This window comes from Lygodium microphyllum, chromosome 3 (assembly GCF_053477565.2).
Source record: "Lygodium microphyllum isolate KBCC chromosome 3, Lygodium_microphyllum_v1.1.10, whole genome shotgun sequence".
Lineage (NCBI taxonomy): Eukaryota > Viridiplantae > Streptophyta > Polypodiopsida > Schizaeales > Lygodiaceae > Lygodium > Lygodium microphyllum.
The window spans coordinates 99,648,726-99,673,257 of record NC_141137.1 but is presented as its reverse complement, the minus strand read 5'-3'; the positions used below and the strand labels follow the sequence as shown (position 1 = coordinate 99,673,257).

At 39.0% G+C, this 24,532-nt stretch overlaps 1 protein-coding gene across 6 annotated transcripts in view; it reads right to left on the bottom strand.

The window, feature by feature from the left end:
* Positions 1-13,194: 13,194 nt before the first annotated feature.
* The window catches only part of LOC148038666 (sodium/hydrogen exchanger 1-like), a 204,045-nt gene continuing 192,707 nt past the window's right edge, over positions 13,195-24,532 (bottom strand). For 2 of the 6 annotated variants that reach the window (XM_087674205.1, XM_087674206.1), the window contains 4 exons: positions 14,682-14,820; positions 14,088-14,150; positions 13,903-13,986; positions 13,195-13,800 (listed from right to left, as the gene is read on the bottom strand). In XM_087674205.1, the coding sequence (XP_087530331.1) occupies positions 13,537-13,800; positions 13,903-13,986; positions 14,088-14,150; positions 14,682-14,820 (550 nt within the window). In that variant the 3' untranslated portion in view covers positions 13,195-13,536. Of the gene's footprint in view, positions 13,801-13,902; positions 13,987-14,087; positions 14,151-14,177; positions 14,501-14,681; positions 14,821-24,532 lie in introns of those variants that run through there. The other 4 variants (XR_015690107.1, XR_015690101.1, XM_087674207.1 and 1 more) reach the window with 4 other exon arrangements.

Below are 24,532 nucleotides of genomic sequence, written 5' to 3'. Positions count from 1 at the left end.
ACAAATATTGTACTAAGCATTGAATGAAACCCGTATGAGAATATAAGTGATACAACAATAACAAATATAAATTTATAAATGAAAAAGAGTATGTCTATATACAAAGTATAAACTAAAGAGATCCCTAATCAGAGATCTCATCCTCTCATAATGCCTCCTCTACCCAATTTCCAACATGAAATAGACTTGAATTTATGATTTCTTAGATTTCCTCTTTATTTCTCTATCTCTATCTCTTGCTCCCTCTCTCCCTCTCCTCAAGCTCATTAGTAGCATCTTCCCCCATGTCTATGTTAGAATCTAATTCCATGAGGTTGTCTAATTATCCTCTCTAGGATAGCTCTTCACTTTGTCTTAGTCTATCTCAAATAGTCTCTTCACCTCTAACAATCTAGTACACTAATATGATATTCTCTTGCAAGAGAAAAAACATGAAAATTTATGCATACACTAAGAGAAGATCATCTTGCAAGAGAGGACCAACATCAACCATACCTACAGCGTAAGCTCAACAAGCTCTCTCAACAAGTAGACCGTGGTGTTGAGTCCTGTCTCACATGTAGTAGTCTTATCGAGTATCAAGCAAGGACTTGGAGGATGGAATTAATGCTAAAGTCAACTTCTTGGGTGAGCATGTCAAGCTTAGGCTTGAGTATATTGGGGTACATCTGATGCTTGGTATCATAGGTTTGCTTCTCAAACAAGAGGATTTTGTCTTAATGTATGCATATAGTATTGGGTTTTCTTCTCTTGAATGTGTACCTCCACTTGTAGCCTATCTTAACTCTTAAAAGAATAAGAGCTTTATCAATATCCCATTGTTGTGTTAGATGGATGGTGGCAATAGTATCCTCATGTTCTTTGGTGTGTGAGACTTCTATTCACCAAATCCTCTTTTTTGACTTTTTTGTTGCTACACGAATCGAGTAGGTGTGTTTAGGTGATCCTTGTGTTTAGGTGGATTAAAGGTATATATCCCAAAGATATGTGTACTTATGGGGGTTAATTAGGGTGCTATACTAGACAAGCCAAGTGCAGTCATGTCATTTATTATCTCTTGATTTTGCACATTGGCTTGTGCTTCTTGTGTTCACTTTTTTAGCTTGTCAATCATCTCAAGTTGCTACTCAAGGTTACTCTCCTACTTTAGTCCTATTTGTCTTATGTGTACTTACGGGGATTGATTAGGGTGCTATACTAGACAAGCCAAGTAATGTCATGTCATTTATTGTCTCTTGATTTTGCACATTGGCTTGTGCTTCTTGTGCTCACTTTTTCACCAGCTCTAGCTCCTATGGATGTTATGCAAATACATGCCCTGTATGTGATGTATGGGATGATGCATTCTTCTTCTTTTATGGGTTCTTCAATGTAATGTACAAGAGCATCATTGGGTGGTTGAGTAACGATAGGGCCTCATGGTGTTGGTATTCCCAAAAGATTGACTTTTGCTCTTTGAGCTACCAACTTTTTCTTGGATGAAGTAGACAACACCAATTGCTATGATCTTTGGTAATATGGACCCCAAGTTTTGTTGTTAATATCCAATATTTGCAAATGGAATTTGGTCGGGGAGAATTCTTGGAGCTTGATAGTGCACAGCCCCATGCCCTAAGCATCTATTAATTAGTGCACATTTAGGAAGGCCTATAGCATTCTGGTGGTGATTGCCACCTCCATAATGCACACATTGCACATTTTAGTGGTAGGGTTGTGGTTGCTTCATGACTTTTGCAAGCTTGGAGAGCTCGAGCTATTGCTTATTAGTTAGGAGATTTTGTGTCATGTTGAAATCAACATCACTCCCCATTGATATGGAATCTTAATGGATTGTCCTTTCTTATCTCTATTATCGCTTTGTTGTGGAGATTGTAGATTCCTATTGCCTCATCAAGGACACTATTAATGTTGGATTTGTTCAACATTAAGTTAGCAGCTAGTTCCATGTAAATTCTTTTATTTGATAGAAGATTTTCTAATGGTCTTGACATTGGGTCTTTCATCCATAGGGATCATTTTGTATAGGGGACCTTCGAATCATAATCTCTCATGCTATCTTCCTCTTGTTGCTCAAGATTCATTAGCTATACAATGAGGTTTTTCCACACCCAGCTTCTATGAAGAGGTCTTTCAAAGTGGATATTGAAAACTTTTCATTAGTATCCAACCTTGTGGACCGCATGTGCCCCTTTTCACCTGGGTAAGACGTGAAGACTTGTGTTTTCCTTGAGTCAAGAGTAAGGTTCTTTACTTGCTACTTTCGATTTGAAAAGTTAAGCACAATCAACTCTTGTTTCCAATGCCCTATGTATGTGTTCTTGTGCATAATCAAGGCTTTCTACTTTTAGAAATTCAAGTAGTTATTTGCACAACCAATGCCTTTTGGTGATATGTAAGTTGGCTCTAGGGAGTTTTGGTTAGTTCAAGTCACCACCACTTGTTTGTTCACTTGTATGGGTCTTGTGGTTTAGTCTCATGGAATTGTGTCCTAATGAGCCCTACTGATGTCAAATTTATGTGCGCCCTTGCTTCTACAACTAATGGAGTATGTAGACCTAAATGGAAGTGGATCAAATAGGTTGCAACCTTATTGCCTATAGCACGCACCTACAGTGTGACTTAGGTTATGTCAAGTGAGTTTGGATTAGGGGATTAGATGGGTGGAAGGGCTAATGATGATCCTACTACAACTTTAGTGGATGGTCGTATCCTAACTTGAGGCTACCTATGAGTGGTAGATAAGTAACCTGAAGGTGAGATGAAAGCCTACAAGGTGAACTTATGTTGTAAATGTTTAAGAGTGTGATTTACTACAATGACCATGAAGATGTTTTCTTAGCAAATGTGCAATCAATCCCAAGTATGGGCTTTCATAAGGAAATTCTACATGAATATAATGCATTTGAGAGTGCAGATGGAGCCAAGAAAGTGCTCTTATTAATGAGCAAGATGATGCATATGCTAATTGATACTAGTGCAAGTAGTCACATGACTAGCCATAAGGAGTTCTTTCAACAAATGGCTCCACATGAGGGCTCAAATAATATGATATATACAACAAATGAAAATTTTTGTGCCATCAAAGGAGTTGGCATAAGTTTGTTTACTATGCATAATGGTATTAGTTCATTATGCTAAAATGAAGGATCTTTCGTATACACCACCTCTAAAATAGAGTCTGTTAATTGTTGAAGAGATAATATGGAATGGATATATGCTTTATCAAAGACAAGGACAATAACTATAATGTTTCTATAAAGGATTCCGGAATCTATACAAGCTTGATGTTGCTTATGTACCTTCCCTTAGACAAGCTATGAATATAGAGGGAGAAAGTATACATTTAGTTTGCACATGCATATTGGATTCAACTCATTTTTAGAAATGTAAAGGAAAGGTATGGCTCAAGGACTATATCAAAACCTTCAAAAGGTTTAGAAAGTATGGAATCATGTGTTATGGTGAAGTCTCTTAGGTTGCTCTTTCAAAGATTTACTCAAGAACTACAAGAATCTATCCAACTCATTCATTTCTTCATACAACAAAATCAATATGTAGTCGTTTTGTGACATTCCTTGATGACTATAGTAGATATTTTTGTGTCTACTCATAAAAAATAGCCATTTTGTGAGATTTGTTGATGACTATAGTAGATAATTTTGGGACTAATCAAAGGCATTGACATACATAACCATTTTGTGATATTTTTTGATGACTATAGTAGACATTTTTTGGTTTAATTCATCAAAAGTAAAGCTAAAGTATTAAACAAGTTCAAGGATTTCAAGACTATGATTAAGAATGGTAAGAGGATCAGAACTCTTAGATCAGACAATGGGGGGAGAATATTTAAAATTCTTTTGGAAAATTTGTTATAATTTAGCCTTTTAAAATTGGCTTAAAAGTCCAAGCAATCAAGTATGTGCTTTGTAAATGGGGTGGTGGTGAACTAATAGTAGCAATGAGTGGTAAATTTATTCTGTTATCCATTCCATTGAAGTAGTTCATTCCTACTTTAAGGTCAATGCACATTTTAGGTTGCCTTGCCTAACTTACCTATTACATTTTGCTTCTAATACATGGTGATATGGGACATGAATTAAATGTACAAGGGAAAAGGCCAAATGGAGCAACTTTTAACTATGTGCCGTCTTTCTCACTAGTCCTCTCCTTTTTGTTTGTCTTAACGTTCTATTTCTTATATATATATATATATATATATATATATAGAGAGAGAGAGAGAGAGAGAGATCATGGTGACTGATGGTGCTACTATTATCTCATCATTAGTGTATTATTAATCATCCTCTCATCATAATTATTAGTGATGATTAATCATTCATGAATTTTCATACCCCCTTGGCTACTAGAAAAAGAAGTTGCTAGAGGGGTTAACAAGCTCTAAGCAACAACTCTAGAGTTTCCTTATGTGTATGAAAGAAAGAAAGTTCTAGATAAATAGATCTCTAATTTTACATTTTTTTAAAAATGACTCATTAGCACCTATCATACAAAAATGTTAGAGACTTTGATTCTAAGTTATGGGCTCATGCATATGTGTTGTCATGTTGGGAGGCAAGTAAATACTTTCCTACGTGGCACTAATGTGTCAACAAAGATTACTTTACCTTAGTTCAAAGGTGGTAGGCCCATAGATGAACTTATAGACCTTGATTTAACTTGTCGGCTTGTGCACATGTTAATGTGGTGAAAGGAAAGTTACCTTTTTCCTATGTGGCCTCTATCTATCCTAAGTAACTAGTTGAATTTAGGACACTTAGAACTTGATTGAAGAGAAGAAGAGATACATTTAAAATCGTGGCCATGTGCACGTGTTAATGTGGTGAAAGGCAACTTAATGTGGTGAAGTACTTACCATTGTAAGAGGAGTTATAAGTCTTGGGAAGATATTTGAGGTCAAAATTTCTCTATTTGTCCTAAGAAACTGGTAGAATAGAGGTAGCTAGCCTCTTCTCTTCAACTAGTTACTTAGGGCAGATAGAGGCCACACCAACAACAAAAGATCATGCTTATCTTTGAGGAGGTTCTCTCTTTGTGGTTTTCTCCTACAATGGAGGAGTGATTTTTTAATTGTTTATACAATAAGGGAGTGTTTTTCCTATCTACAACTACTAGCTCAATAATAGAGACTAAGGCTCACTGGCATGAGAAGGCAGCAACACAGAGCATTAGGAGGTAGCTCAAATTCTCAATCTAATGAAATGCAATCAAGAAAAAAAAAGGATGATAAGGGATGTAAAAGATCAACAGTAAAGACGATTGAATATAAAAGAAGAGCAAAAACTGATCCAAAAGTTAGTGGCTCTATGCTCTATGATGGAGGGGGGCTTTCTTAATCAACTTAGTTGTTTTTGAGTGGCATGCTCAAATAAAGGGCTTTTGTATGCTTCTTTTTCTTTAGATTTTGTATGCAAAGTCTGAGAAGAGCAAGAAAAGAATGTAACAACTATCTTGTTGTGAGTGAGTCACTTACAAACACTGTGTGATCGGTTAAGGAAGGCCTCCTCTATCATGGAGCACGGAGCCATCTAATTTTCAATAATTAAAAAATAATAATAGTCTTAATAGTGATGCACTTACACATCCATTAGTATCATTTCTTTACCTTTCCATCATCTCTTTCTATGCATTTGATTTTAGAATCAAAGAAGAAAAAATGTAAGCAAGAAATGACTAGTAGAATCAATTGCAACTTGATATAAAAGAGGAGTATCCGAAAAACCACCTAGAGTTAAGAGCTTTACTTACTTTTCAACACTCTAGTTATCTAATCTCCTTTGACATTTCAAAAAAGGACCATCGATTCCAACTTGACATCAAAGAGATCTCATAGGTCAATTAAATGTATATCCTTACGAAATCCCTAGTATTAGGGATGAACCAATCTCTTTTAATTCTCATAACAAGGTTACTAGTCCCCACTTAACATCAATTTAAGAGAAGTATCTTGACATCAAATAAAGAGAAGTATCTGATACCAACTAAATATATTCTTCTATGAAAGCCCTAGTTATGACTCTTTCATATTATAACAATTGATATGGAAAATTTCATTAATTGCAAGCAAGTGAAGAAATTAAAACTCTATAATTGTAAGCAAAGATATACTTGAATATTCACACAATTTATTCTTCAATAGGTATATGTACTAGATCATCCACTTCCTAAATGGCTTGTTCAATATCAACTTTTACTTTATCCTCATTCTCACTTCCAATTCCCTCTACTATGACCTCATGGGTTTGTTGTAAATTTTTCTTCATGGTGGACATATGTCATAGCATGATACACAATAATGAAATGATTGTTCCTGTTGGGGGTTAAAAGGTTGCTTGTACCTAACTGGCCACATTTACTTGTACTTACCGCTTGCACACCTTTATACTATAGGTGGTAGTTTCCCATCACTATCACTTTATTCTCTATTCATTGTGTCACAATAGAATAAGGGAAGGTAGGTCACACATAGTGTGATTGTTAGAGTTCCCACATACCATCTTGCTCTCTTTTTCTTGAACCTCTATAGCCCTTTCTTCTTTCTTGCTTCTACTTCTACTTTCACTCTTGCTCCACCTTTTAATTGGTATCAGATCGTGCATTCGAGGAGCTTCATCGACATTGGATTCAGTCCAAGAAGAGAGCTTGATGTACAACTTTCATGGCAATCCCATTTTAGTCCATTTTTAGGTATGCATTGGCTTTTCTACCTTTAAGACTTGTTTGAGGTTGGTTGAGGAGTTTCCCAAGGCTTAGTTGAGTCTTATTGAGTGCTTACTAAGCTTTGACGTAGCCATTCTATCCATTTTGAGTTGATATAGAGTATGTTGCAGAAGTTGTAAACAACTATGGTGGCATCTTGATAACACTTTTTCATTTTGACTATAACTTCTGTATATGATATCGGATTGAGGTATTCTATAGCTAAAAACAATGATAAGAAGGCCAAGATGGCTAGGATCCCGTATGCATTTGTACTAATTAGTCGCAAACCTATACACTTCATTAGACAGCTGCCCATCACTATCAATTTATTGCTGTAGATGTAGATGCACTTTGGTGTAGATAGTCTAAGGATACAGAGACTAATGCTCATGGACGTGCTTTGATAGATATGGTTAATGGTTTGCACATGCCAATATTGAATGGTATGAATTGTTTCCTCGATACTAAAGGATACACGTGCTACTCAGCTAGTGGAGGTTCCAGTGTGGTAGACTATGCAATGGTACACATGAATGATTTATGCATGATTAGAGAGTTTTGGTTAGGTGAAAAAAATCAAGAATCGGATCATATAGCTTTGGGCTTGACACTTGATATTTGCTAACATGTAGGACATGCTGGGGACATAGTAGGTACTGGTGCATTGCGTATTGATGTAGACAAGAAACAAGCATATGTTGGTCGCCTGGATAGTCTTATGAGCAATCTTACTAGGAGCACATGGGCTGATCTGAGAGATGCAATGTTAAATACAACTATAGAGGTTTTTGGGAAACCAAAGAGCAGCCACAAAAATGTCAAAGGATTGCCATGCAAGAAATGGTTTGATGATGAATGTAAGGCTGCACGTAGAAAGATGAAAATCCTCCCTAAGGGACAAGAACGAAGTGAGGCGGAAAAATGATATAATGCTCTCACACGTAAAAAGCGATGATGATATGTAGTGGCCAAAGAAAGTGAAGATGATAGGGAGTTCGAGAAATGTCCAAGGCAAGCATGGAGGAAATTGCAAACCAAACGGCCAAATGTTATGGTGGATTTTACGAATGCTGATATGCTATCATATGTTACAGAACTTTACATGCATAAAGGGGTACATCCCATCAAATGTGATGTATATACACAACCATTTAGTGCTCTATTTACTTTAAAAACATTGGATGCATCCCTCAACGAGATGGCTAATGGAAAAACATGTGATACTTTGTAGTTGAATGCAGAGATGTTGAAATGGACAACAAAGGAGACAAGACTGTTTATGTTGCATGTGATACATCATGCTTTTGCATATGGCTTTCCCCAAGAATGGTAGGAGAATTGGATACAACCATCGTATAAGGGAGGAGATTGCAATTTGCTCACTAAACTACCGCACGATTATGGCCAGTTCAGCCATGGCAAAGCTATTTAGCACTATCCTAGAAATGCAATTGAGTAAATGGGCAGAAAGTAATAGCGAATGAGCTTATGGACAAGTAGGTTTTTGCCCTGGTCATAACACCATAGACCATTTGGTTACTTTACGTGTGCTTATGAATGAGAGTCGACTTGAGGGAGCAACCTTGTATTGCTATTTTGTGGATTTTAAAGAGGCTTTTGACACCGTACCAAGAGTTGGCTTATGGCAACAAATGCAAGAATTAGGGGTCCCAAATGATCTATGCATGGGAATTTACAAGATATATCAGCGAGTGGTGTGCCGCCCCAGAGGTTGCAATGGGTTGTCGCAAGTATTTGAGAGTAATATGGGAGTCAAACAAGGTTGCCCGCTCTCCCCTACATTATTTGGTTTATGCATTGATAAGCTAGAGGAAATACTTCTCATGGCTATGAATGAAGAGGAAGCCAAAAGCCCGCACATTGGTATGTTTTCCATCTTACTCCTACTTTATGTAGATGATGTGGTTTTCTTTACGTATATTGGGGAACATATGCAGCAATTCATGGGGTTTCTTGAATAGTTTTGTCAAGATAGTGGTTTGACGATGAATGTATAAAAAACAAATCTAATGGCTGTGCGCGCCAAGCAATCAAAAACCCCACCAACAATACATTATGCAGGACAGTCTATAGAGGTAGTATCTACTTTCAAATACTTGGGGATTGAGATACCTGTAGACCACAGATGGCATACATGTGTGAAGCGGCGATTAGCAATAGGAAAAAGCAAGTATTATCACTTTGAAAACAATTGCAACCATACAGATACTAAATGTTGGAAAATTTGATGCATATGTTCTATAGATGGTATTATATGGAGTGGAAGTGTGTGGGGGGGGGGGGGGGGGGGGAGAGAGCATCATCTCATCTGCAGGGAATGACATTGAGAAGCTACAAAAAGCTTTTATTCGTAGACATTTGGGCATCAAAAGCACCACACCATATGTACTTATACTTTTGGAAACTAGCCGTCGATCGATTGAGGTACATGCTATGATCCGAGTACTAAGATATGCCACTCGAGTACGTCAAATGGATGACAGTAGACTCCCCAAACGGGCATGGGATGCTAGCACACACCTACGAAAAATGTGAAAAAGTAAAGAACTTTCAATAGGATGGGTGCTGGATATGCGAAAATGGTTTAAAGGGTGGGGAGTGGATAGATATCTAGATATGGCATTCGAAGATATGTGCATGGACACATTTCAATCAGACCTCTTATAAGCGTATCAAGAAAAACATTAGAAAAGGGAGCAAATGGCAAACTTGCTTATTACAGTATGCATATCTATCCTTCATGTTGGAAATCCTTCATGCAGGTAGAGGCACACACACAGCCATACATAGCCAACCCGCTCTCAGTGGTATTTAGATGGAGTATTGCACGACTTCGAACTCGATCACACACTTTATTGATCAAAACAGGTGCATGGAGTGGACAGGCAAGAGAGACGAGGTTATGCAAGTTGTGCGGATTACAAAGTGTAGAATCAGAGGAGCACATCATTATGACATGCCCAGTATATACACACATACGGGTTGACTTTGATATCCCTTTACAAGGGCCAATTCACCAGTTTTTGACCACTACTCCTATATTAAAGTTAGGGGCTCTCATCACTCACATGTTACGCTTTCGGGAGAACCACGTTGCATAGATTGTTCTTTCACTGTAGTTACCCCTTTCCTACCATGGGGGAGGAGAATCATTGTATATCCGGAAAGGTCCCATGGATCATAATTTGGCCTTCTGTGGACAATAATAAACTACTCTACTCTAATTTATTCTTTACATGACAATAGAATAAGGGAATGCAGGTCACACATAGTGGCTATTGGAGTTTCCACATACCATCTTACTCTCTCTTGCTTAAAACTTAATATATCTTACTTCTTTCTTGCTTCTGCTCATGCTTCCACTCTTGCTCCACCTTTCATTTCCAAGGTGCACAAGTTTAAAAAGTGATACACTAGGCTATTATCCTTGGACACCATTAATCTATTTATGCACTTTAACTAAAATCAAGCATACCAATTTTTCTCATAGTTAGCAGTCAATGTGGAAATAGGTAATACATGTATAGCTATATATTGAAGCTTAGGAGTTGTGCACTTTCCACCAAGTAGGGGCCAATGAACTCTTGTCACATCGTTCTATGAAGAATCCCCAACATCTCTACCCTATGTATTCATTGCAAGTATGCCTCCTTGCCTCGATCCCCTAACAAAAATTGGCTAGAGAGTTTTTTGAAATCTACCATAACCTCTTTGGTTTATGATTGTTGAAAGACGTGAACTTTGGATCTAGTTCAAACCTTACACCATGCAATGAAATATGCTTGTTTACCCAATGGAACTTTGCAATTTTTGTAATGGTTTCCTTCTTATGAGGTGTAAAATAAGTAAGCTTCCTTGTTTTTCTTAGTGCCTCATAAAAGTGATAGACTTAACATGTGGCAAAGTTTTCTTCGTCATTCATGTGTAGCAAGAGCACACATGGCTTCAACAAGTCAATTATCTTTTGAAATTTTTGCCAAAATGTATTGCTTTGTCAGCGATCCATTTTCTTGCACCTTCAACGTATTGAGGATTCTTGGTGAGCCAATTAAATCACAATCTTCTTGCAATGATCTCTTGAAGTGTGTTTTTCACCTTCTTCAATCTATCAAGGATGAGGTAAGTGTAGCAAATCGTACAGCACAAAAGGCCCTTAAAAATATGCTATTGTTTTTGAAACAATGCATATGTATTACTATTCTCTAATAAACTTCATGATATAATTAGCATTCTACAAGAAAAGTTGAATGGATGCCAACTTTTTCACATATTTTAATAATAAGCTAAGAATGTGAGTCCCAAAAGGAACCCAAGTAACCTCAAGATACTTGGCTATTGATGTGTTCATGTGCACTCTTATGGTTGGGAGAATTATTTGGCCTAATGACAATAACATCATTTTGAACCTCTCGATTATATAATGGACTTGTCAAACATATTTTTTGTGAAGTGAATAGTCTTTTCTTGAAGAGATGTATCAACGACCTCTAGAAAAATTGTGCATCTTGGACATTTAACGACTACATTAATTAATGGCTTGCATTGGTTATTTGTCCAAATATTCAATGTAATTCTATATCCATAAGAAGGCTTAGAATCAAATACTTCGCATTTTAGATGCATCTCTAGCTTTGTTTTGATTCTAAGTATGTAATGCACATTTTGTTATTGCCTAGGTAAAGTGAATCAAAATTTAACGGTGGATATGAAAGCATCTTGAAATATTGGGCTTCAAATGGCATTGATGAGAATATCACATATCACAAAAGCTTGTGTCCACTTTTGATATGATATCAAGTTATTTTCTTTTCACAAGTTGTTGCCAACCCTTCTTATAGTGAGCTCTATCCTATATAAGAGGAACTTGCACCACCTATATCTACCAAAGATGGGATAGATTGGGCTACTTCATGAGACAAAATTGTGCACTACCAACTTGAATGTGTAAAGCATCCATTGCCTCATCAATCTCCTCAACTTTAGAACTTGCTAACTTTGCTCTTTTGAGGTTGCTAGTGTTATCTTTTGGCATATAACTAAGCATCTTTATCCATTGGACAAATCCATTGCAAAGACCCTAGATTCAAATAGATATATTATTGATGCTCTATGAGGGAGATGAGAGAGGATATAGGATGGTTCAAAGACTATGAGGATACATGCTTTTCTTAAGAACAACTGGGATTTTGGCAGGTTCACTGTTAAGCCACATATGGGCACTAAAGACCTCCTAGATTATTTTGTTGTATATTCATTATTCTAAAAGTTCCTTACCAAGGTAATCTCTGGACTTGCCTTGGATACTTCATACCATAGGATTTACTAATAGACTTTTTGTTTCTTTGAGCACATAACTAAGCATCTTTATCCATTGGACAAATCCATTTCAAATAGATATATTATTGATGCTCTATGAGGGAGATGAGAGAGGATATAGGATGGTTCAAAGACAATGAGGAGACATGCTTTTCTTAGGAACTAGGATTTTGATAGGCTCACTGTTAAGCCACATATGGGCACTAAAGACCTCCTAGATTATTTTGTTGTATATTCATTGTTTTAAAAGTTCCTTACCAAGGTAATCTTTGTACTTGCCTTGGATACTTCATACCACAGTATTTACTAATAGACTTTTTGTTTCTTTGAGCACATAACTAAGCATATTTATCCATTGGACAAATCCAATGCAAAGACCCAAGATTCAAATAGATATATTATTGATGCTCTGTGAGGGAGATGAGAGAGGATATAGGATGGTTCAAAGACTATGAGGAGACATGCTTTTCTTAGGACTAGGATTTTGGTAGGTTCACTGTTAAGCCACATATGGGCACTAAAGACCTCCTATATTATTTTGTTGTATATTCATTGTTTTGAAAGTTCCTTACCAAGGTAATCTCTTCTTAGGAAGTAGGATTTTGGTAGGTTCACTATTAAGCCACATATGGGCACTAAAGACCTAGATTATTTTGTTGTATATTCATTGTTTTGAAAGTTCCTTACCAAGGTAATCTCTATACTTGCCTTGGATACTTCATACCACAAGATTTACTAAAAGACTTTTTGTTCCTTTGAGCACATAACTAAGCATCTTTATTCATTGGACAAATCCATTGCAAAGACCCTAGATTCAAATAGATATATTATTGATGCTTTGTGAGGGAGATGAGAGAGGATATAAGATGGTTCAAAGACTATGAGGAGACATGCTTTTCTTAAGAACTAGGATTTTGGTAGGTTCATTGCTAAGCCACATACGGGCACTAAAGACCTAGATTATTTTGTTGTATATTCATTGTTCTGAAAGTTCCTAACCAAGGTAATCTCTGTACTCGCCTTGGATACTTCATACCACAGGATTTACTAATAGACTTTGTGTTTCTTTGGGTAAAACAATAAAAAAGCACCCTGAACATCATGGATTTGTTGGACGTAAACTTGATTGTGAAACATATGAATGCTATCTACTAATAAACGGAAGCAGGAAACGTTAGTGTTGGAAAATGTGGTGCTCTGCTTTAATTCTATTTTTCATAACCGTAGCGTGTGTTTCAGTAGGTTTACATATACAATTATCAACAAATCCTATCTGGCAAAAGGATAGAATACACTACTGTCTTTTAAAAACACTTTGGATAAGGGGTTTCCTATTTCGAACATGCAGGGGCCTAAACTCGTGCGCTCCCGTGCCTAATTGCCTTGAAATTTTGCCTGCGGCTCTCTGCTGACATCACTGATTCGCTTTGAAGGATGTAAAACAAATATGCGTAACAATCGCTGCCATTCACCATGCTACCTAGGGCTGCCAAACATGGGTCGCATGTAAGCATTATCAAATCTCCTCCAAAAGTTGTGAACAGGTGAAGTGGGGGCATTTAGAAGGAGCTGCAGACTGCTTGGTCTTTCTGGGATACATCTATGGTGTTGACCACCATTACCCAAGAGTGGAACATTTGACAATGTATTATCAGATAAGTTCTCTGGTAGTACTGCTGTAGCTCTTAGATGATGAGGTAGTGCCCATTCCACTAGAGGCTTTGTTAACGATCCAAAGAACTGCGCAAATAGACACTTTTAGTAAAGCAGCATTTGGAAGATGACAGTTCCAACACTGTTCAACATTCTGTAGCTCCCACTTTGGAGGATTAAAAATCGCACCACTGTGCTGAATACCACAACAATGATGGTGCTTGTAATCGTAGTTGCATGGGCTTGGCTCCTAGTTGTTCCAGACACAGTAAACTGCACATGGAGACGTAGATTGTTTAATGCCAGGACATTAGGTTTTGGTGTATAGCTTGCAAAACAAGCTCTGTTGCGAAAAATAACATTGACAGTCTTACCCGGCTATAAGCAAGTGCAACAGACACTGAACCCCTCATCAACCCAGCCCACCACATAATTACCTGCACTTGCAAGCAGGCATCGTTACATTTACTTCCAAGAGTGCCAGTTCACATTCAAGTCTGTGCACCATTCGGCATTTGGATTTGGACATGATTAAATAATCAAAGACTTGAGGTTGTGCAAGGCTTACAAGCATGCATATTATAATCAGACTGACTTCCATTCCTTTGTTACAACCTATCTGGCAGCCCATTCGATTGCTTTATTTCTTAGCAGGACATCAGAGTACGTTTGTAGTGCCTGTGCATGCTGATGATTATACACTGCAGATGTGTATTTACAGCCAATAACGCTTAAGATAGTGCTGATATTTTCCGATGTATATAAACATGTATGTGGTGCCTGTACTCTGCATATGTCCAATTTTTAGCATACAGAAGGGTATCATTTTAATGAGAATCTCACAGGTTGAATAAACAAGGTGTGTCTTATGCAAAGACAAAATTTATTACAATGACAACTTACAAGATTGATCATAAGAGGAAGCCGAACACTGAAAGCTGCAAATAGTACTTCAGAAAGGGTGGTACCTGATGACGAAAGCTGATTCTTGTACTATGGGTACACTGAAACGCATTTGACAAGGCAGACAAGGGAAACACAAATGCTGCTCTTCCTAAAATAACTGAAAGAAGGAGAGCTGCTGAGAGTGAAATTGACACGGAAGCACTGCAAAAATCATTGCAGTCAGAGTTGATGTACACCAAGCATGAACATTTCTACCAGACATTAGAAACAGGTGTCGATAAACAGACAACTTGGGGCTAGTAATGTGAACAAAAATAGAAGATGCTCAGAATCTTGCTTAGGTGTCACTCATTGATTTGCTAAAACGTGTTACATTACTGGCTCTCAAGTGTACCACTACCTCCCAAAAATTTATTTTTTAAATTGCATAAAAGACACAAAATAAAAAATTAAATATTGGACTTATTCAATTCCTCTCGATTCCCCTACATGCTCACACATTCAAATTTCAAAAAAATTGCAAATTTGAAATCCCCTCGCAATATCTTTTCCTTAGGTGTTCTATAGTTGGTCCCCTTACCCTAACTAAATTTAGTCCCACACATTTCTTAATATTTCAACTCCGTAGCCTAGAATCCCCAAGATACGTAGAGAGAGCAACAATTGATCCCACATTGGCCTTTTAGAGATCCCAAATTTTAAGATCCCACATTGGCCTTTTAGAGACGTTAATATACTTTCTTTCTTTCTTTCTTTGTGTGTGTGTTTGTGCAAGTTGTCAATAGTTGTCAGGTTGTCAAAGTCCGTAGTACGTCGTCAGACAAGTCATTGGGCAATTCGGCTTAGGCGGTGTAGGATCTGCAGTCGTTCGTAGTCACGCTTGTCAAGAGCAAGTGTCCGGGCCTGAGTCCTGAGTGCACATCAACAATCGCTCACATCAATCGTTTATCACAACATTCGTCAGCAAGCATTCGTGTCGGGCCATTGGGTGTTCGTCAGCCTTCGCTTCTCTTTGACGTGGCAGCAGCTCGTTAGCCTTCTACCCTGCTCCCACCCTACAGAGCCTCGCTTGAATCCTGTCCTGCCCTACCCTGACTTCTGAACAACCTTTGCCCTACAATCTTGCCCTCGCCTCAACCCTGCCTTGTACGCCCATCCTTTGCTGGGATCCACTGCTCATGCCCTGACGCCATCATGCACTGCCTATTCCATTGTACAACCCCCAGAATAATAATACAAGCTTACAGCCAACTGGGCACTTGAAAACAACCTAAACTTGTTTGAAAAAGCCCAGCTCAACCATCATGGCATTCTGGTGATTGCTCTTAAATAGGTAGCAATGGAATCTCAAAGATACAATAGGGTTCCCCAAGAAAAGCGGGGCATCCCCAACATCTAGTAGCTGCACAAGAGGGGAGAAGAGCAAGAAATACTCGGTTATTTGGAGCAACATCAACAAGGTAATGGATTCTCACATGAAGGAAGGCCTAAAGGAGATCCAAGACGTGTGCAAAATACAGGATCATGATGTGGGAAATATCAATAGATGATGGCAGCAATGTGTAATGAGGCCATACAACAAATCAAGGAGGAGACGACTAAGGTGTAAGAATGGAAGAACGAAATATAGGAGGAGATTATAGCTTTTTTTTTTTGCAAGTAAAATGTGGCTGATTATATTACTCCAAAAAACTGATTACAACGGAGTGCTCATGTTCAACAAACTAGCTGGAGCTGATGCAAAGTCACAAAATGTATACAAGCCTCTCAAGGCAGTCTTGGGGGGATGGGGGCAAGAAGCCATGGAGGAGGGGTGTATCGCCATCTAGGGCTACTTGCGTGCATCATGAAGAACTGGTCTTGGCCGCCCCTAGTGCGCAGGAAGTGAAAACGGAGCTCCTGACGAGCTCGAGACTCATCTTGTACCTAGTCCCATCGGTCGCGGAGGGAGTGGATAATGGATGTCCAGAGCTCTGCCAAAGTCGCCTGTACTAAAAGGATCTCCCCGCCAAAAACCTCTTGATAGCATGCCTTCCAAATGTGCCATCCAGTAAGACTCCCTATGATCTCCCATACCTCAGAGCGGTTTGTTGTGGGCTCCAGTACTTGGCGGCTAGGTAAAGCCTCCAAGCCGACCATTGTGGAAGACCCAGCCTCAATGATGAAAATTGTGTCCTGCATCCCGGTCTCATACAAAAGGTGACGGCCTTGGCTGACTCTCTGTCAACAAAAAGCTCCCCACGAGATACAACCAAGGCTAGGTGCCAGACGGCGGAGAATGCGGCATGCTCCTCTCTACATGAGCTGTGCCACCTCACACGACCAAAGGCAGTGCTTTGGAGTTTCCAAAAGCTGTTATGGGTGGCGTTTACACCCTCCATCCTGCTGTATCTAGGCTAGCCAACTCTCCACTGCCAAATCTCTGTGTGCCAAAAGCCATAGGAAATACCATACCCTCCTCGGCCTCTAGCTGTTCCATAGGCGACGCCAGAAAGTCCGACGGAAGGCATCCGTGATGCTGTGCTCCGCCCAGTATTTGATACTTGAAGGTGCCCAGTCCATGTCCTCTTGCATCACTACATGTCTGCCAATCCTGGCTGTGTACTCCAAGAACCTCAGTGACTTCTTGGCAACTGCAGTGGCTGGCCATAGCCACTCTCTAGGGTCCCACTCCAACTCATCAAGTGACCTGCTCTCCCATATCCCGAGGTGCCACTCCCGAAACAGGAGGAGATTATATACTTCGCCCCTTGGAAGGTAGACATTGAGACCTCTCTCTAAGAGAAATAGGGTGATTGAAGAACTCTGGCAAGGTCACCGAATATTGAAACATGCTTGATCTCCTTAAGGAGGAGGACGAGGAAATCATTGAAGCGATGCCTAACAATGACTGAAATAGATGAGCTAAATGCACATATGACGAAGGAGATTAATACATGGGCAACTGTAAGCGGAAGTGGTTGAAAACTCCAAATGGATTGAAGTGGCAAAGAAGACGTCAATAAAGAAGGAAGATCTCATGAATGCACCACTTGAAGATGAGAAGAGAAGAAAAATTAGAGCTTGCACGTCTGGGTGGTTAGATGGAAAGAGGGAGACAATTCTCTAGACTTCATTGTGGAAAACACATGGCATGTAGGAAAGGATCTAGGAAAGGGCTGGCCCCTTATCATTAAATTTGCTGATTTGGAGTCACGACGAGCCTCTCTCTCAAAATTTGCTGATTTGGAGTCACAACAAGCCTTTCTCTCCAAAAGGAAGGCTCTCAAAGAAGAAAAAGTATACCTTGAGAATGATCTCACGACCAAGTAGCCCATTCTAGGGAGTGCATGCCGCAGATTATGGAGGCCCGCAAAGTAGGAAAATGGGCAGTATACAGAGACAAATACATCATTTTCACATATAAGTGTCAATGATTGGGCATAGCCTATGGAACACACTTCAAGTTTGACAGTGTGGAACTGTAATGGAGCCATGAGATAGACCTCACCAGAATGGTCCTATTTGCTAAACTTGCATTCCATCATTCCGTGTAGGTGTCTATCACAATGCTCTGCCAAGATCTATCTAGAATAGACAAGGGCTGCAATAAGCTTGTCATCTTTTGCCTATCATGTTTTACCTTCTGACATATAATGCACATTGTGACAAATTGCTACATATCATGCCTCAAAGCTTGCCAATTAAAAAAATGCTCCACTGCCTTGATTGTGGCATCAATACCTCTCTGACTTGCATACGAAGGAGCGTGACTTTCAATGATAACTCTAGGCCTCAACTGCTTTGTGACACAGTCATCTATGCATCATAAAAAACCCATCTCTAAGCACAAAGTGCTCATGCCTCTAGCCATTGGGAAGTTGATCATAAACATTAGCAAAGTTTGAATTAGTAGCATATTGCTCTTTCATGGCATCCAACTCAATGTGATAAACCTTGATGACGGCTGAAATTTATGGCTTATGTAATAGTGTAGAAATTATATGTCACAGTGGATAGAATCTGAGCAAGGAATAGAAAATACATAGAAAATATGAGAAGAGAAAAAATTGCTTTAATCTCAAATGAATTGATACAAAATGGCTTTGCCACCCTTGCATTTTCATTGTGAAGTTGAAAAAACTCTGACTGGGTGAAAGATGGATTAATGATGTCTTTGGAGAGGTCTTCCTTTTATAGCAGGAAGGTAATTTAGTCGGCATATCTAACCATATTATGAACCTTCCCTAATTGGCCAAGGAATATTCCCTTTATCGTCAACTTTTTACCATCTGGTCACATAGACTTCATCTGCCATACAAGTTAGGACCCAACCAATATCCATGCTCACATATGGCTTCTTCTCATAACGGGGGCCTTACAACTTAAAGCACTATGGATCATTGGTGGCACCTTATAAGGGTGGGCATTGAACATATCTAACAACCCCTCAATGTCCACTCCAGGTGAACTATATCCTTGAATCTTTAAAGATGAACTTGAAGTAGATTCTTTGTAAGAGCTTTGGTGAAGATATCTATAATATTCTCCTCCGTTGGACAGTAGAGTAGCTCTACAATTCCATTCTCAATCAAGTCACGCACATAGTAATATTGGATCTCAACGTGTTTGGTCCATGCATGAATAACTGGATTTGTAGCAATGGTGATGTAACTCTGATTGTCACATCTAAACATTGTTGGATCTTCATCTTGTACTTCCATATGCCATAGGATCCTCCTCAACCATATTGCTTCACCTGTAGCAAAGCAAGTTGCCTTATACTTTGCGTCGGTAGAAGACAATGCTAGAGTTGGTTGCTTCTTACTGATTCAAGAGAAGATTCTTGAACCTAAAGAGAGACAATATCCATAAACTGATTTCTTGGAATCAATGTCACCTACCCAATCTGAGTCGTAGTTCCCTATAAGAGCACTTTTGGAATTGTATATGATTCCATAGTCAAGAGTTTCTTTCAAGTATTTGAGCACCCACATCCCAGATTTCCATTGACTTTCTCCTCGTTTGTTTGAAAACCTGCTAAAAACACCAACAACCAGAATGATATCTGGCTTGGTGTTACACAAGTAGATGAGGTTGCCAATCAACCTCTTATATCTCACAATGTCTGCTAGTGTTGATGTATCCTCAATGGATAACTTAATATTGACCTCCATAGGTGTAGCTACCTCCTTATACTTGGTCATGCCAAATGCTTTTAAGATCTCCCATGCATACTTCTTTTAAGAAATGAAGACTTTGCTAGACTTCAGTTCCCAAACAACAGTGTACAAATTCAAGTCTATCATTTCAAACTCAAAGCTCAAAGCCTTTCGAGTCTGATGGATCATATCTTCATAGTCACCGATAATAAGAAGATCATCCATATATAGGATAATTACTATAAACTTTTCACCATCCATGCAAATATACAAGTTAGCATTTGAGGCACATCTTTTCAAATTCAAGCCTAAAAAGAATTTATCTTTCCACTGGTACCATGCTCTAGGGGCTTGTTTCAACCTATACAATGCCTTCTTTAGCTTACAAACTTTATTCTTAGAATAGGGGGCCTCAAACCTTGGTGGCTGAGGCACATATACCTTCTTGAGGTCTCCATTTAAGAATGTTGATTTAATATTCATTTGATAAACTAGCCACTTCTTATGAGCGGCCACTAGAAGTACTATGTAAATAGTGGTCATTCTAGCAGTTGGAGCAAATGATTCTTAAAAATAAAATCCTTCAATCTATAAAAATCCCTATGCAACTAATTTGGCTTTGTACTTTTCTAAGATTCCATCAGTCTTGTACTTTACCTTCTAGACCCACTTGGTACCAATAAATTTCCTCTTTTCTAGCGGATCCATTAGCTCCCAAGTATCATTTTTCATTATGCTATCATACTTAGCTTGCATATAGTTTGCATAGCTGCTGTCCATGCTGGATTGGCATGTGCTTCTTCCAAGTTAGCTAGCTCCTTTACTTCGCTCATAATCTCAACCATCAAGACAATATTGATTATGTGAGTAGGAACCTTTCATTGCTCCTCTATTCTCAAAACGCAATGGCTTTTCTAGTGGTCTGATTACAGGGACTACTTCGTTGGATGATAAAGTGGAAGAACTTATATTCTCCTCTTCCACTATATGTGGCTGCTCCTTGAACACCACATCACGGCTCGCTATGATATTCTTTGCCTCTTGGTTATAGAATTGTAAGCCTTTTGCTCATTACTATAACCCAATAAGATACATTTTGTGCTTTTTGGATTCAACTTGTTTCTCTTATCCTTTGGAACATGTGCATAACATTCACATCCAAAAGTTCTAAAATGTGAGACGATGGTTTTTTTTACCAGAATAGGTCTCATGAGGGATTTTTCTCTTAGGAGCCTTTGTGTAACTCTAATTGAGAATGTAGATTGTGGTATTAACAACTTCTGCCCAAAACTAGTTAGACAATCCCTTGCCCTTAAGCATGCATTTGCCATTTTTACAATAGTGCGATTTCAGCATTCAACGCCATTCTACTGAGTTGTATGAGGCGTCATCAATTGACGGTTAATCCCTTTGCTCTTGCAAAAGTCTTCAAACTCTTTTAAGTTGAGCTCACCACCACCGTCTGTTCTAAACTTCTTCACACTTTGCCCTGTTTCATTCTTAACAAGATTTAGCCATCCTTGAAACTTACCAAAAGCTTGAGCCTTATCACGAAGGAAGCACACCTACATCTTCCTACTGTGGTTTTAGCCATCCTTTAAACTTACCAAAAGCTTATCACGAAGGAAGCACATCCACATCTTTCTACTGTAGTCGCCAACGATCAACATAAAATGAGGTCCTTCCAAGGCATGTGTAGGCTCTTTATTGCACAAGTCAGTATGGACCAACTCTAGAGGAGACATCGCTCTATTATTTCTTTCTTGTGGTAATGCCTTTCTTTGCTGCTTGTCCATCATACAAGCTTCACACGGTTCCTTCATTTCAGTTACTGCAGGTAGGTGAGTAACCATACCTTGCTTATGCATCTCCTTTGGCACTGCAAAACCAATGTGACCAAATCTTTCATGCCAAAGTTTACGTGGCTATAAGCACACTTAGCTCATACCTGTTATTCCTTTTTTCTCCTTTGCAGACAACTTTGCCAGCACTCTCGATAATTTTTGTACTTGTCTTGTTCAACCTCACCTCATGGCCAAGATCAGTTATAGAAGCAATTGATAGTAGATTTCTCTTAATCTCTGGACCATACAACACATTTGAAAGTTTGCATAATTCCCAACCATTATAGTGATGGATTTTTGCAGAGGCTTTATAGAACTATATAGACCTTTCTTATTAGTCATGTGATGAGAGGTGCCACTATCCAATACCTGTGAGTCAATATTAGATATTTCTTGTGCCGAGGAATGCACTTCCTCAATGGTCGCCATGAATAACTCCAAATTTGCTTCAACCATATCGGCTGTCTCATTTCCTTTAGCCTTCACGGTGCCATTCTTTTCATTTGCCTTCTTGACACGACAATCTACAATTGCATATCATTTTTTCTTGCAATAGAAGCACTCTCCTTGAAACTTTTTCTTACCACCCTTCTTCTTCTTGTCACCATTGGTAGAGGAACCATATTTCCTTTCACATTGGTGAATAATGTAGCATTTTCACTGCTGGTGCCTTCTAAGGATTTAAGCCACAACTCCTCCTCCATTAGTAGTGTACAAAATTCCTCAAACGTTAAAGCTTGGGGTCTCACTTGAGTGTTTAGGGCAGTTACCAATCCATTAAACTCTGGTTGACAAATCAGAAGACACTTTTAAGCTAGCTTCTCACTGTCTTTTGTATCCGATTGCCAACCATATGGTTGTTAAAAGGCAGGAGAGAAAAGACAGCACTACCTGCAGCGCAACAGCCTGTGCCTCTTGCTCCAATTGGCAGTGCCCATCAAATCCGTTGCAAGCTCACCACTTGCAATGCCTCTAGTCGCCCTCTATGCTTGCAACCAGCGCTGCGCCCTAGTTCAATGCCGCTACTACCACCCTCAGCTCACCTGCCTGGTCCGCCTGTTAGTGCCACTTGTTATTACTGCTTCAACTCCGGTGCTTTTGCCTGAGCAGTCCATTTCTTCTCTTGGACGTGTCTTGGACACAATTATTGCAGAAATTTCTTGAGATTATGACCAGAAATTTGGGGTTTTTTGGTTAGTGAAGGCATCGGCATGTGTACTACAGGTTTAGTCTGAAATAGACTGCAGTTGTGCATTTTGGACAGCAAACATTTGGGGCTTTTGCATTTTTTGTGTTGTTGAGCATTGTTTGTGAATTGGACAGTGTGTACATTAGACCGTTTTGGCAGTGTGTGATCAGATTTGTCAATTACAACGTGGTGCTTGCTGTAATTTCTGGAAATTTTCAGATTTCCAGGTTGTTCCAGTTTTAACTTTTGCTCTTGTGATCTTTGAAACGGTGACATTTACCATGGGCAATTAGGGATAGAGTGATGTATTCACATATGCATCCAAGGAGGATAGATTGGATGGCAACAAAAATTCTCTATGGTCTTTCATGATGAAGAATGTGCTCATTTAGTTGTGAAGAAGTTCGTTTTGGAGTTATGGCTCTTGCAACACCTCCTACAGGAGGACATGGTCAAAGGTCCGCTCTAGCTCAGCCACTTCCCCAGAGATCAACAGCACAAAAGGCTTGGGACACACAGGATGCTCAAGCATTGCCATTGATTGCATTGGCAATTCAACGACTATAATTTCACACATACGGTTTGTAGTTTCTTCACAAGAAGCATGGCTTACACTTGAGCAGATGCTTGTTGGAAAAAATGAGACACGCATCTCTTTCTTGAAGAAAGATCTTGAGAATGTGAAAGGGCATCCCATCTAAAAATGCTCCGCAGACTTCTCGAAGTTTAGGTACTTCACAGAGCAGCAAGAAACAGGGGGGGCACGCAAGCCAAGAAGGGAAAGTGCCACTATTGCAAGAAGCTAGGTCATTACATCACAGAATGTAAGAAGCGCATTGCCAAGGAGGAGGAGGAGTCAAGAATGTCTAATTCTAATGCACCTTCTACTGCTACACAATCCCCGTCTTTTGTTGTAGACCTAGACTACTATTTTTACACTTGCAGTTATGACACTTTTTGGGCTAATACAGTATTTTTCTCTACTGAGGATGCTAGCACTTGGTTCTTTGACAGTGGTGCTTCTAGGCACATAACATCCCACAGGGATTTGTTTTCCTCTGTTATTGTAGCTCTTGTTGGTAAGTTTGTGCAGTGTGCCAACAATGCATCTTACCCTTCTAGAGGTATTGGGAAGATTGTCTTGATAGCCATTGATGGCTCTACTCTCCGTTTACAAGATGCATTATATGTGCCAAGCATAAAGAAGAATTTGTTGTCCATTTCTTCTTTGACAAAGTGTGGTATGCAGGCCACATTTGATGATGACAAATGTATGGTCAAGGATAAAGAATTCTTGACTTTGGTTTGACTGGCACGTTATGTCATGTACTCTATGCGTTAAATGCTTATTCGATTGATCAATTGGTCTATTTAGCATCTACTCTTACTCCTGCTATATCACACGTAGAGTTATGGTATGCTCGCATGGGGCATGTCAACTATGATAGTTTGATGCTTATACAACGTAAATAGATGCTAGATGGTTCACCTCTCTTGGAGAGAGCTTTTGAGCATATTTGTTAGGAATGCATTTTGGGGAAAATACATCGATTCTCATTTCCTCATAATGTTACTTTTAAGGCAACCACCAGATTACAGATTATGCATTCGGATGTATGTGGACCTATGCAGACAAAGTCATTGGGTGGATGTTATTGTTTCGTCACCTTCATTGATGACTTTACTTGTCTTTGTTGGGTCTACTCATTGGTGAAAAAGCCAAAGGTGTATGATGCATT